The sequence below is a fragment of the Mastigoproctus giganteus genome, chromosome 6 (assembly GCF_048544385.1).
Source record: "Mastigoproctus giganteus isolate SK-2022 chromosome 6, ASM4854438v1, whole genome shotgun sequence".
NCBI classification, from domain to species: domain Eukaryota; kingdom Metazoa; phylum Arthropoda; class Arachnida; order Uropygi; family Thelyphonidae; genus Mastigoproctus; species Mastigoproctus giganteus.
The window spans coordinates 67,695,894-67,710,846 of record NC_143580.1 but is presented as its reverse complement, the minus strand read 5'-3'; the positions used below and the strand labels follow the sequence as shown (position 1 = coordinate 67,710,846).

Sequence of the window (14,953 nt, the reverse complement as noted above, 5' to 3'; positions counted from 1 at the left end):
AATTATGTATCAATTACATAATGAGTTGCCGCCGCTCTACTCTGAGACTGATAATGTCACAGTGGCAGCCGTTAAAAATGTCGTTACTGCAGGAACTCATTATGAAACTGGTAGTGTAAAATAAATTAAGGAAGTATTGCTGCATTATTTTTATTGAAAAAATAATTTCAGTACAATGAAATACAGTGAATGGAATTTTTCATTGTACTAGTGTACAATGAAATAATTCGTATAAAATATATCATAATAACACTAAAATTATTGCGATATGGTAACTGAAATAAGATATATAATTTTGACACTCAAATGACTTTAATTCCCGAGTGAATACTCCGTCGATTGTCGTTCCATTACGTGTAGCATTTACTAAAGTATTTGATTTAATATCTAAACTGAAGACATCTTTCATAAACTTACAAAACTTCTTTCCAGCCTCAGAATTTAATTCTAGATTGAAATCACCAGCGAGAACTATAGGTATATGATCCAGTGGCTCTTCCAATAATTTTGCACCTTCAATGGAATATAGCATCAAATTCTTGTTTATGAATTTTTGAATTATATCTAATGACATCCCCGGAGTGATGTATATGGCAACGATGAAAATAGATTCACTATTGAATTTGCGCAAAGATCCACAAATGTTTCCAGTTTCATCTGATACTGCTGTTGCATTGCTGCTAATATGTTGTGCAAAGATATGTGGTGTACTGATGATAGTTGAACCTTCATGTTGATATATCACAACACCACCACTACGAACATCTGACCTTTTAAATTGAGTCACATGTTGGAATGGTTTAAGTAATATATGTTCATCATTATCCAGCCACATTTCACTCAATATCAATATTTTGGATTGCTGTAAGATTGTGTCCATTTCGATATCTTAAACATGGGCCCATAAACTTTGTACGTTCATTGACGATATAGATATACCACTTTGTATGAAATCTTGCAGTTCATGCGCCTCCATAGCCAGGTGGGAAGGAGCAGCAGTGCATAGCAGACGCTTCTTGATTAGACCGGGGTTCGAGCCCATCACCACCAAATACGGACGATGTGGAAAGGTCAGGGAATGACCACCGCATATCCAGGAGCAATATGGCCTTAGTTGCTAATGCTCCTAAAAACCAAATAAACAACAACAACTTGCAGTTCATCCTGTAGAGACTAGCTTATTATTTTTCAAGCGATCTAGTTCAGCACGAAGTTCTACATTACTAGTAGCTTTGCCGTGGTGAAATGTGAAATCGTTGTGGTGATTTGTAATATATTAACCTTGCAATGAGAACACTCGAGATAATGCCATGTGTACAAGTTGCTGTTGATGATCTTTCTCATAATTACATACAACTTTGTCGAAGGTCCCTCCTTGAGATTTATGTATAGTCAATGCACAAGCACATACTAAAGGAAATTGTGTATGCCTACATGTTAATTTCCTATTGTTCTTGAATGGAATTGTAGTTGATCGTTTTATAATAGGTACTGATTGACTAGGTAAATGTTTATCTTTCACATATTGTTTATAACGAGATTGAAGGTTATGTCCTATTTTTGACTCAGGGAATTTCATCCATACTCATTTAACTGTTTCATTATCCTCAAATTCGAAATGTACTAAAGTACCGATTGCACCATTTACCAATCCATCTACCACATCTATATTTGTAGTAATCATGTATGGTTTTCCTTTCAATAATGGTAGAATGTATGGAAGTCCTGCAGTTTCAGTCACTGACATTTTATGAATTTTATTTCGAATCCCTTGCGGACATAAATTAGTAGCATCATCTTTAGTAACAAATCTCGATTCTATAATTTTAAGTTCATCTAGTAATAATGCTTCTCCATTGCCTATTTTTGTAAGAATTTTAGAAAATGTACTATCAGACTGTCGAACAACTTGTACTAATTCATAAAGTTGTAGTGAATGCCATAATTCTGGAGCAATCTCTAATGACTTGTTTATAAATTCTTTTGATTTCAATATAGAATGAGTAATGTTAGCTGTTATACCTACTGATTTGAATGCAATTTGCAAATTTTCTGCAGTATACATTTGCATAATTTTCATTGCCATATATAGCAAATGTTGGGGAGTTACTTCACGATGATCAGATCTACGAATTTCACTCAATGCCATCATAAAAAGAGTAATTTTCAACCCATTTTTAAATTTTTGTCCATGTCCCAAATATATAGCTGGAAAAGAAAGTTCTTCTGCATGTATATCAAATACAAAACTTGTTGGAGATGATTTCTGACCCGGTGCTATACATAAATATTAATCTTCAGACCATAATAATGTTTGTTGTTGAATTAACAATAATTCATCATCATTGTTGACAGGTTCCACAATTTCATCTGAATGTTCCTGTTCACTATCATAATTTGTTCCCAAGAAATCATCACTTATTTTTATGCCATAGAATTTATACAAAGGTGAATTTATCAAATACCGTAACCATATTTTCACTGTTTTCTTCTGCACACATCCTTGTAGATATGATGATTTATATATGAGTCTTCATTTTATATGTACATTAATGGCATAATCGTCATATAATTCTCTAGGTAATTTATGAACCATCATATTTACATTAACTGGTACATTTAGTACTTTTCCAACGATCCCATATTGTCCATGTTCATAACCTAAACAACGAATTTGCATAAAGATAATCATGGTGATATCAAATGCTCAGTTATAACATCCAGTGGAGGCAAACGAGTAGGATATGTTGGATATATAAATCCATTTTATGTGGCCATAGTTGGTATCTGTCCCTCTTTTAATGAAGTATGACATGTATTACATGTAATGAAAGTACTCACTTCTTGTAAATGAAATTCATTTTGAAGTAATTCATATGAAGTTGTTGAAAATGGTTTCAAATCTGATTGAAACCATAAATGATCACAAAACATTATAACTAAATCCAAATGGGTTTTTGTACGCTAATTGTCAAAACTCACTGTCAGCTCGTGTAGACACGGGATGTTATAAGGAATCTCATTATTAGCCATTTCTAATTTCGCTTTTTTTCGTGCACAATATTCCTTCATTCATTATGCTGCAGTTTTAGATTCCTGACAAGTATCAGGCATAGTAGAACTCTGTGGTTGACAAGTATCAGACATAGTAGTACTCTGTGGTTGAATTTCATTATTATTTGGAATAGTTTGAATTTCTAATTTCCTTTTCTTCCGTTCACGATATTCCTTCATTATTTCAGCTCAAATTTTTTAGGTGCAGTTTGAGAACTCCCAGGCATAACGAAACACTCTTGTTGAATTTCATCTGGATTCACATTTCTGTCCAACTTCCCTTTCTTTCTTTCACGATATTCCTTTGAAAGCTGGGCTATAGATATTGGCACAGTCGCTTGTGTATTAATCATTATGCTGATATAATGGAATAACACAGTGCATCATTGCTCAATTGTACTTGTTGCATCACTGCAGCAACAGATACAATACATGCACATCAGGTTTCGTGATGATTTCTAGTTAATGTAACACTTTTTTCCAAATAATGCTGATAAAAACGTTTTTAACATCATAAATAATCAAGACGCATCCATGGATACAGACAACCAATCCAAACAGAAACAACCAAATGACATCATAGAGCTCATAGTGCAGAAACCATTGGCAGAAATGATCTCACAGTTCTTAGCTGGAAGATAAAGAAAGAGGTTGCAATTATTAAAGGTATGGGTTTTAATTTCAGGAAAGGGGACTGTGACAGTTTAAGATGCTAAATATCCTCTGTCAACTGGACAGAAAGAATGGGAGGGTGTAAATAAATTAGAACAAAGGAATATCTTAACAGCAATAGTCACAGAAGCCACAAATGCCAATAAGAAAATATAGCACAAGGAGGATGCCAAATAGAAGAATATAGAGCTGGCCACTCTAATAGAGCAAACAGCACAATATGATCTAAGCCACTTATGTACCTAAAAGCCTACTACAACAAGTAATACAGCAGAAAAAGAATGCATGGAAAAGTTATAGAGCAATGAAAAGAATAGCTAAAAATTAAATCCTTAATAGTATCAGAGAAAATTAGGTTGGCAAGGGCTGAGTATGAGAAATCTCTGGCTAAGAGTGCAGAAAACAGGGCAAGAGGTTTTGCATGTATGTGAATACAAAGAAGAAGAAAATAATAAGATTGAACCCTTGCATAATGGGTGTGTCTTAGATAACTCAGGTGAAGTTTCTGATGACTTGTACAGATGCCTCACACTGATTTACAGATGAAAGACCTTTCGTGGTGGGGAGAAACTGTACCAGTGAGGCTGAGCAGTATGAAATTAGTCATATTGAAATTACAGCAAATTGTTTGTTAGAAAAACTTTTGAGCCCCAAGGCAAGTAAGGCTCCTGGAGTTGATGGCGTATGCACAGTAATTTTGAGGGAGGGTGAGAGAGAGAAAATGCATTGAACCATTAAAGCTAATTATGAGGACATCATTGGACAAGAAAGATTCTTTTAAATTGGAGATGTGCCAATATATCACCAATACATAAAAATGGTTCTAAGGGTGAAGCGGGTACTAAGACCAGTCGATCTGACTTCACTAGTAGGGAAAATAACAGAGCCAATGATAAAGAGTGCAATACAGGGACATTTATATAGAAACAGAATTCTAATAATAACAATTATTATCTCTCTGTACATTAAAAAGTTTTCCTCCTGGTGATATTTATTGGAGCCAGTGTGAGAAGAGGGATGCTGGTGACATGGTACAAGTGTGCGGGGCAATTACGTCACTACAAATGTGCAAGTAAATAATTACATAGGTTAGATTTTTTCCTGATTAGATTTTGATCAGAGCGTTATAATGTTAGTATTTTAGTATAATTATGAGACTGGTGTAGAAGATTTGATTTACTCCATCATACCTCTACATTTTACATGGGACAAAATGGGAAATAAATGGCGTTGACGTAAAAATTTGTGTAAAGTGGTCACTCAGTTGAATAGCATCTCACTGCAAGACGTTGAGAGGTTTCATTTGAAATTATTGTTACACAAAGCGAAACTTCTAAGGTATTTTGAAGATGTGAGAACTGTGAATGGAATAGTGTATGAGACTTTTCAAGAAGCCACTTGAATGGCAGGTGTAAGCAAATCAGTTGATCATGTGAAGGAAAATCTTTCTGAAGCAGCTTCAGTAATGATGCCAAGCAGGTTAAGACATTTTTTTTGTATATCTGATGGGGGCTGGGGATTGCTGTGCAAAGCCCACCAGTTATTATTATTTTAATAATCCCCAGGCATAAACCATATCTGTATATGTATATTCTGTCTGTAGAAGTGCATGTTCACAGCTGAAAAATGCAGAATAACTTACAGGGAATAACTCTACTCCCTCTTCCTGAGATTGGCTAATTATAGCCTTGATTGAAGAGGACTAGAAATTCCTCGTCATTGACAGAATTGAACCCAGACTATAATGTCATAAAGGACAAAGACAGAAACAGAATTCTGAAGAAAACACAACATGGTTTTGTTAAGGGGAAAATCATGTTTAACTAACCTGGTTATCTATTTTGACACAGTTATTCAACAGCTGGATGTATGAAATAATTTTGACATTGTTTATCTTGATTTTAGAAAAAAATTTTGACTGTGTCTCTCAAAAGAGTATTAGTAATGGCCATATGGTACAAGCAATCCCAAGGCTTATGCACACCAGCCAAAAAAAAAGAGTGAAGTAATAATAAAATAAAATAAAATAAAAATTAATAAATAATAAAAGAAAAGGAAGTAGACAACCTATGCATTTCCCTCCTCCCGTAGGTTTCCAGCCGACCTTTAAATTTCCCCAAATGTCAGCCTCTGCCACACATGTCGGTAACTTATTCCAGTATTTATAACTCGCTGGCTAAAATAAAACTTCCTGCAATCCAGTCTAAACATCTCTTCCCCCCCCCCCCCGTAACTTGAATCTATGGCCCCCGATTCTAGAGTCATTTATAACCTTGAAATTTTCATCCTCATTCAGTTTACTATTGCCTCTCAGATCCTTAAACACCTCAATCAAGTTGCCTCTAAGGTATCTAGTTTCCAAAGTGCCTAGTTTCCATGCTGTGCAACCCACATATTCAAAGTCTTTTCTCATAAGGATGCCCTTTTTGCTGATCTCGCAAGGTGAGTTACAAGTTACCCCCCGTAACTTGAATCTATGGCCCCCAATTCTAGAGTCATTTATAACCTTGAAATTTTCATCCTCATTCAGTTTACTATTGCCTCTCAGATCCTTAAACACCTCAATCAAGTTGCCTCTAAGGTATCTAGTTTCCAAAGTGCCTAGTTTCCATGCTGTGCAACCCACATATTCAGTCTTTTCTCATAAGGATGCCCTTTTTGCTGATCTCGCAAGGTGAGTTACATGTCTTTGGACTCTTTCAAGAAGCTCAATGTCTTTTTTTCAGGTGTGGTCTCCATGCTTGAACACAGTATTCCAAGTGTGGTCTAACAATAGCCTTCTATAATAGGATTATGACGTCTTTAACTCTACTAGCAAAAGTTTGATAAATCATCGATAGGACACAATGGGCCTGCCTTGCAACCTGTCTACAATGCTCGGAGAACTTCATGTCTGACTGTATCATAACACCCAAGTCCCTTTCCTCCACTGCCAGCTTTAGTTCAACTCCACCAAGTGCATAAGTTATTATAGGGTTACTGTTCCCCAGGTGTAATACTTTACACTTTACTGGATTAAACCATAGCTACCACTTTTCTGATTATCCCTGAAATCTATCAAGGTCACTCTAAAGAAGCTCTGCTTGGTAGTGATCATTAACTACTCTACTCTTTACATTATCTACAAATTTAGACATCATGCCCTCTATCCCTTCATAGATGTCATTTAAGAAAATCAAAAACAACAATGGTCCCAATACTGATCCTTAGGGAACCCCACTTCTTAGATTAACCCAATCTGAGGAATATTGTCACAACCCTCTGCCTCCTACCCTGAAGCGATACTGCTATTTATCTAAGGATTTTCCCTGTGATTCCAATCTGTTCCAGCTTGTAAAGTAATCGCTCATGTGGGACTGAGTCAAATGCTCTGCTGAAACCTAAATGAACAATGTCGAAATTATTCCCTAAATCCAGCTCATGAGTGACCCTGTCAAAATAGCTAACCAGATTTGTTAAACATGATTTTCCATTTATAAAACCATGCTGTGTATCCTTCAGAATTCCATTTCTATCCAAATGGAACCAAGCACCTCTCCTTTAGGATGATTGGATAGGCTTCGAGGATGGTCAGAAAGATGGCAGCAATGTTTTAAGTAGCAAAATGCAAGATCTTACACTTGGAAAATAGCAATCCTAAAATAACTTATATACTTGATGGAGTTGAATTAAAAACAGTAGAAGAAAAGATTTGGGAAGTTGCAATCCAGCAGATATGAAGTTCACTGAACAGTGTAGGAAAGCAACAAGGAAGGTCCGTGGTATCCTGTTGATGATTTATCGAACAATTGCTTGTAGAGTTAGGAGGTCATAATCCTACTGTATAAGGCAATTGTGAAAGTGCACTTGGAATACTGTGTTCACCCATGGAGACTGCACCTAATAAAAGATATGCAACTTCTTGAAAGAGTCCAGTGATGAGGAACCCACTTGGAAGATCTGCAGACAGACTCATATATTAAAAAAAGACTTCAAATATGTAGACTATAGAACTTGGCAAAAAGGTGCTGGAGCCTGATTTGAGACCTACAAGCATCTGAGAGGGAATAGTAAAATGAAGGCAAAATTTTCAGTTATAAACAATTCCAGAACTATTTGTCATAAAATCAGTTTACTGGGAAAGGTTTAGACTGGATTGTAGAAAGTTTCCTTTTAGCCAATGGATTGCTAATTACTGGAATAAGTTGCTTGTTTGTTTGTTTGTTTGGTTTTTAGGAGCATTAGCAACTAAGGCCATATTGCTCCGGGAATATGCGGTGGTCATTCCCTTGACCTTTCCGCATCCTCCGTATTTGGTGGTGACGGTCTCGAACCCCGGTCTAATCAAGAAGCGTGTGCTACGCACTGCTGCTCCTTCCCACCTGGCTACGGAGACGCAGGAATAAGTTGCCTCCACAAGTGGTTTAGGCTGAGAGATTAGGAAATTTTGAAAAGGTAGGTGGATAGTAACCTATATGAGGAGAGAAATACTCAGGTAGTTTTTTTTTTTTTTTTGTATTTATTATTTTTATTTTATTTTATTTTGTTTTAATTCAGTAAAATGCAAGGTCTTACACTTGGGAAATAGCAACTTCAGAAATAACAGTTCTTAATTTTTTGGCTGGTGCAGCAAAAGCCTGTGGCTTCCTTCCACTATATGGTTAATATTACTTCTATTACTGTTTATTACAATTAGGAAGATATTTGTTACAATTTTGGTTTATATGTAAACTAAAAATATCCCATAATGTTTTCCTTTCTTTTGTTGTTTATCACTGTTTTCCATTCAATTATTTTTTCATAATGTGTTATTTTATTTATTACTCAGCATGTTAAAAATAGTAAAATGAAACTTTGATTATGAAATGACTCAATTTGAAAAGTATGTTTTTATTGTATATTTAATTTTCATTTCTTAGAAAAATAAGGTAATCTTTGAAGGCTCTCAACCCTTTGAAGATCATTTTATAATGCTTCCAGGTTTATTAAGCATTAGCATTAGCATTAGTAGAGGCATTTGATGCAAGAAAGCAAGCTTATGCAGCATCAGCCAAAAAAAAAAAAAAAAAAAAAACCCACTTCCACTTCACCCCTCTGTTCGTTCCAAATACCTGTCCAGCTGAGCCTTAAACTTATTTAGGCTATCAACCTCCACCACAAGGGACGGAAGTCTGTTCCACCAACCAACCACCCGCTGGCTAAAGGCAAATTTCCTCACGTCTATCCTACATCTGTCTTTCCTCAATTTGAATTTATGCCCTCTCAGGTGATTTTTCTGAGCTAGAGGAAGAATCCCATCAGCATTGAGCATGCTTAAACCATTCAAGGCTTTATACACCTCTATCAGATCACCTCGCTGGTGCCTAGTCTCCAGACACTGTAATTTGCAAAACTTAAGCCTTTCTTCATAAGAGCACCTCTTTGTTCCATTCACTAATCTTGTTGCCCTTCTCTGTACTCATTCCAGCAGCTCTACATCCTTCTTGAAATGAGGCCTCCAGACCTGTATACAGTACTCTAGGTGTGGCCTGACCATTGCCTTATACAATGGAATAATCACCTCCTTATCCCTGCTGGAAAAATTCCTGTATATCATTGACAATACTCCATGAGCTACTCTTGCAGCCCGTCTGCACTGCTCAGAGAACTTCATATCTGCCTGCACAACCACCCCCAAGTCCCTTTCATTCTCTACCACTGTCAGTGTAGTACCACAGAGTTGATACGTTGCTCTGGGGTTGCTGTTTCCCATGTGTAGTACTTTACATTTGTCAATGTTAAACTTCATTTGCCACCTCTCAGCTCATCTGCTCAACCTTTCCAGATCCTGTTGCAGCAGCAGCATAGTGTCAGTAGTGTCCTTGACAACCCTGCCAACCTTTGTATCATCTGCAAACTTGGACATTAAGCTTGATATACCATCATCAATATCATTTATAAATACAGAAAACAATAATGGACCCAACACTGAGCCCTGAGGGACTCCACTAATAACATTAGTCCACGATGAGCAGTGTCCATTGATTACCACTCTCTGTCTTCTCCCCCTCAACCACCCCTTTATCCATAGCAGCAATTTGCCTCCAGTGTCACACTGCTCCAATTTGTGTAGCAGTCTTCCATGTGCAACAGTATCAAAAGCCTTTCTAAGATCCAAGTATATAATATCAAAGTTATTCCCTGCATCCAGTTCTTTTGTGACTGCATCATAATATCCAATCAAGTTGGTCAGGCAAGACTTCCCCTTAACAAAACCATGCTGTGTCTGAGCTATAACTGAAGTCTTGTCTAAATGATCCTGCATGCTTCTTTAACCAGTGCCTCCATTAATTTTCCTGGAACAGAAGTTAAGCTCACAGGTCTATAATTACTTGTGTCAGCCTTTGATCCTCCTTTGTATATTGGGGTCACATTTGCACATTTCCAGTCTATGGGTACCTCCCCTGAGTCCAAGGAAGCTCTCATAATTATGGCTAAGGGTTTGCTTACTTCCTTTGCTGCCTCCTTTAATATAACTGGATAGATCCCATCCACCCTGGGTGCCTTTCTTGTGTTTATCTTCAACAGTTTCTCCTCCACTTTACTCCCAGTTATTTCAAGATTCTGTAGCTTACTGCTAGAGTTGAATACACCTCTGGCATTCCCCTTGCTGAATAACTCCTCATGTGTGAATGTCGATGCAAAATATTCATTTAGTTTGTTAGCTACCTGAGCAGGATCATCAACACTTGACCCCTCAATATCAAGTGGACCAATCTGATTCATCCCCTTCCTTCTAGAGTTAACATAAGTAAAGAACTCTTTGCTGTTTTTCTTTGCATCCCTTGCCAAGGATTTCTCGTAATCTGCCTTTGCCTGCCTAACCTCCTTTGTAACTTGGTTACAGATCAACTTGTATCTATCATAGGCTTCTGTGTCACGTGTTAATTTGTATGTATCCCATGCATTTTTCTTCTCTGCCATATGCCTCATTAGTTCATCTGACATCCATTTTGGCCTAAACCTTGAACAATATTTCTTAGTTGGTATGTAAAGCCTAGTAGCTTCCAAGATAAGTTCTTTGAATGCTTCCCATCCAAGCTTGGTCAGTCACTCCCTCATATAATACTGCTGAAAAGTATATTTGTTTTTAATTTATAATAAAATTCTGTTACCCTGACAGCTATTTCTGGTTGACATTAGAAATGAAATGTTCTATTAATAATGTACTTATAATTTTTCGAGTCACCATGCTTTTAAAGATGTTTTATTTTAGAAGCCATTATATATATTACTGTGAAGATTTTGTAAAGTAAAAATGTTAAGTGTAGAATTGTAAGTTTTTAAATAAGCTTTATTCAACTCTGTATTATGAAATACTATTTGCATATTTTTCACAAAAATTTGATGTGCAATTTATTCATTTTTCTAAATATAGATAGCTGGAGTGATGGGAATCAAAAGGTTGCATCATCAACAGCATCAGGCAGAGAAACGGTAGCTTCACTTCAGGGGCTGAGACCAGTCACAAGTTACCATGTTAGAGTTATGGCCGAAAATGCCCTAGGTTGGAGTGAACCAAGCCAGGTAGTACATATCACAACCGGGGAAGAAGGTAAAAATTAATTACATTGCTTATCTTATTATATAAGTGCCATGAATATTAATTTTTTTATTTATTAAGCTTATTACATTATTTACAGTTTAACAAATATATGTAAACTGTTACAAAACACAGCTGGGAACAGTCCTTAATATACATTTTTCAGAAGTGAACAATTATGTAGTATGTATAATTTATTATGATCATCCATGAGAAACTTTTACTAATCAGAAAAATGAATCTTTACTCTTGCACTCATATCAAAAAGTTAAGTACAAATCTTAAATATCACGAAAAATGTGTACTTGATTGACATAATCAAGTATGTTATGCAACAAACATCACATGGGTTTTTTACTATAAATAAATAAGAATGAGTAGCACATAACTCTACATAAGGAAGACAATTAGTAACACAGTGCAATCTGTTGGGCAATGGTGCACTATGGCCACAGATGCCGATGCACCTAATAAATCCCCAAACAAACAATCTGTTGGGCAATTACTGTATCAGTATCGATTTTAGCCACATTGACTGCATACATTCACAGACTGAAATGCAAATATAACTTGTTTTTTATTCATCAGAGATGTAGATACACTTTTATAAACCAGTTTTGTGTGCAGATTTCATATATGTACTTGATTTTCCCTTAATGGGTAGTTTTTGTAATACAGCTGCTCATAATATCAGTACAAATTAATTAAGATGATTTCATTACAAAACACACGAGACTGGTTACAATACATTTTATCACTTTTACAGTTTAAACCAATACACTGTATACACATAGTTGAAATAATATTGTACACTATTGTAAAAAAGATACAGTCGGTCCTCGTATAACACGTGTTTACATTACACGAATTCGATCATACACGATTTATAAATAGAGGAACGTTATCTTATATAACACGAACCGAATTCGCTTATGCACGATTCGCCTCTGTGTTTACAAGAAATGGCAGTCGAACGCGGAATCACACCAACCGAATGCAACACGATAGGAATGAAGAAGATTCTGAAAATGTATTTATGTGTTTTATATCAGTGAAGGGGAAACACATTTCACCATAATAACGTAAAAACCAACACAATTCCAGCTATCGATATAATCGCAAATGCAATTAGATCGAGTTTACTACCAGTTTATAACAGATTCCACTAGCAGAAACGCAACTGGAAATTGTTTTTATTGTTTTATGGTAGTAACCCCCAGAAATGTGCTTTAGTAAAATGTGGGGTGTTAATAGTGTATCTCGGCCTTTACGGTGTTGTTTATTCAGTTGCTATACATGCGCAGCTTTGTTTATGTGTATTAAGCGTGCCTCCTCGTTTTGTAATTGCGCTTTATTCCCTAAAAATGAGTAAAATACTTAAAAGGTGTGAAAAGGAAGCATCCTGGCGAAGACACTGCAGATTCAGAGAGAGAAAAAAAAAAGCAATATCGATAAACAGAGGCGGACTGGATCAAAAATTCTTACCCGGGAAAATTTATAATGGCCTCGTACTATGGTTTATGGCCAAAATCACACTGGCCTCTGAGCCACCGGGGTTTCCCCGGTAAGGCTTATGGCCAGTCCACCTCTGTCAATAGAGAAAAAATATGAAATTGTGAAACGCTTTGAGCGAAATGAAAGACCGTGCGTATTGCACATGCTACAGACCTAAATGAGGGAATGCCGAGAATTACAAAGAATGGAGAGAAAACAAAAACAACTTTCATAGCAGGAACAACTCAAAGTGTAATTAAAATCCATTAGATTAAGACACAAAGAATTGGAAGAGATGGAACGGCTGTCATCTGTTTGGATAGAAAATCAAACAAAAAACAAGTTTGCTTACGATAGAAGCAAAAGCATTAGCAATGTTTTATTACGTAATAGTCGTAATAAAATACGTAAATATTTTATTTAATATAATAAATTTTTTACGAATAAAATACGTATTTTATTCGTAAAAAATACTTTTTAGTATTAAAAAATACTAAAAATATTTTATTATAATATAATGAAAATATTTATTTTTTATTATTTATTATATTATAATAAAAAAATATATTATATTTTTATTACGTATTTTAATTGTTATAAAATACATAAGTATTTTATAACGATTAAAATTACCCGATTATTTATTGTGTTTGGTAATGTTTTGGTTCTAAATGTGTGTTCAATCTTGGGTGGTCGGCACCTAACCCCACTTTTCCCATAGGGCCCGTTGTTTATATTGCACGATTTTGCATTGCACGAGGGTTTCTAGGAACACAACTATCATGCTATACGATAGTTAAAAATATTGTGTGGAAATCATCCACACAATATTTTTAAATTGAATATACAATTCAATTTAAAAATATTGTGTGGATGATTTCCTTTGGTACACTTTGTCCTGAATGCCATGGTACAACATCCAGCAGTAGTCTGCCAATGTATGGCAGACTACTGCTGGATCTATTCCCCCTTTCCTGAAATCCTTGGCATCACTCATGTGCCAAGGATTTCAGAAAAGAAGTCTAAATATGAATGCAAGAAGTTTGAGCAACATACAACATCCCATTTCTTTATATGCATCAAGTGGTTTTCAAACTCCATCTTTCTGTGAAAGAGACTTGTAGCTAACAAAAATGTTTCCACAATGCCATTTGAAAGCTTGCTGTGCTTTTAGTTCTAATATATAGAGTCATTTTTAATAGATTTTATCCTTCATAAGCTCTCTAAACTGCAACACTTCAAAGATTCCCTCTTCACTTTTGTGGCACTAATCTTTGGAAGTTTCTTACTTATATAATAAAATCTTACACATCACTTTACCCATCTGATCTATCGCTTTCACAAACTCTTCATCAGGCCAAATTTAATCTGAAGCAATGGAAAGAAAATCATCATTGGATCCACTATTGGAACATACTGCACACTACATGTTCCTAGCTCACATGTGCTTTATGTATGTTTTATTATTACAGTGAAATAATCCTATTTATTATGGATTGTTAGGAATGTGCTATTAATGCTATTGTTGCAGTTATACACACATGATTTGACTTTATGCCCCCTCATGTGTGTAGTCTCAACAAGTGGAAGAATACCATTAACATTCAGCTTACTCAATCCATTCAAGGCATTAAACACCTCAATCAGATCTCCCTGCAGGTGCCTGGTCTCGAGATGCTGCAACAAAATGGAACAAAAGGGTAAGAGCACCCGTTTGTTCCATTCACCAAAATTAATTTTTATGCATCCCATGGATTTTTCTTCTCTGCCACAAGTTTCATCAGTTCATTTGACATCCAATTCAGCCTACACCTTGAATAGTATTTCTTAGTTGGCATGAAAAGCCTAGTAGCTTCTATGATTAATTCCTTGAATGCTTCCCATTTAGAATTTGCTGATAGTAACATCATCAGTTTGTCCCACTGTATAGATTTTAAAAACTCTGTGGGACCACTAAAGAAAAAACCCTTCTCTTTACTCTTGATGGTAGTCACATCTTTAAATAAATCTCAAATTAATACACTGTGATCACTGCCAACTAGTGGTTCTGTTATCTGCAGATTCTTAATACATGAATAATCACTCTGATAACCAGATCAAGAGTATTATTCCCTCCTGTTGCCGCTCCAACATGCTGCTGTAGAAAACTGTCATCCAAGAAAATTACAAAAC

General features: G+C 35.7%; 1 protein-coding gene across 1 annotated transcript in view; it reads left to right on the top strand.

Moving 5' to 3' along the window:
• Window positions 1-14,953, top strand: part of LOC150084394 (cell adhesion molecule Dscam1-like) — a 687,198-nt gene that overhangs the window by 454,665 nt on the left and 217,580 nt on the right. Inside the window, 1 exon segment of the mRNA XM_090376030.1 lies at window positions 11,123-11,299. Coding sequence (XP_090232156.1) covers window positions 11,123-11,299 — 177 coding nt within the window.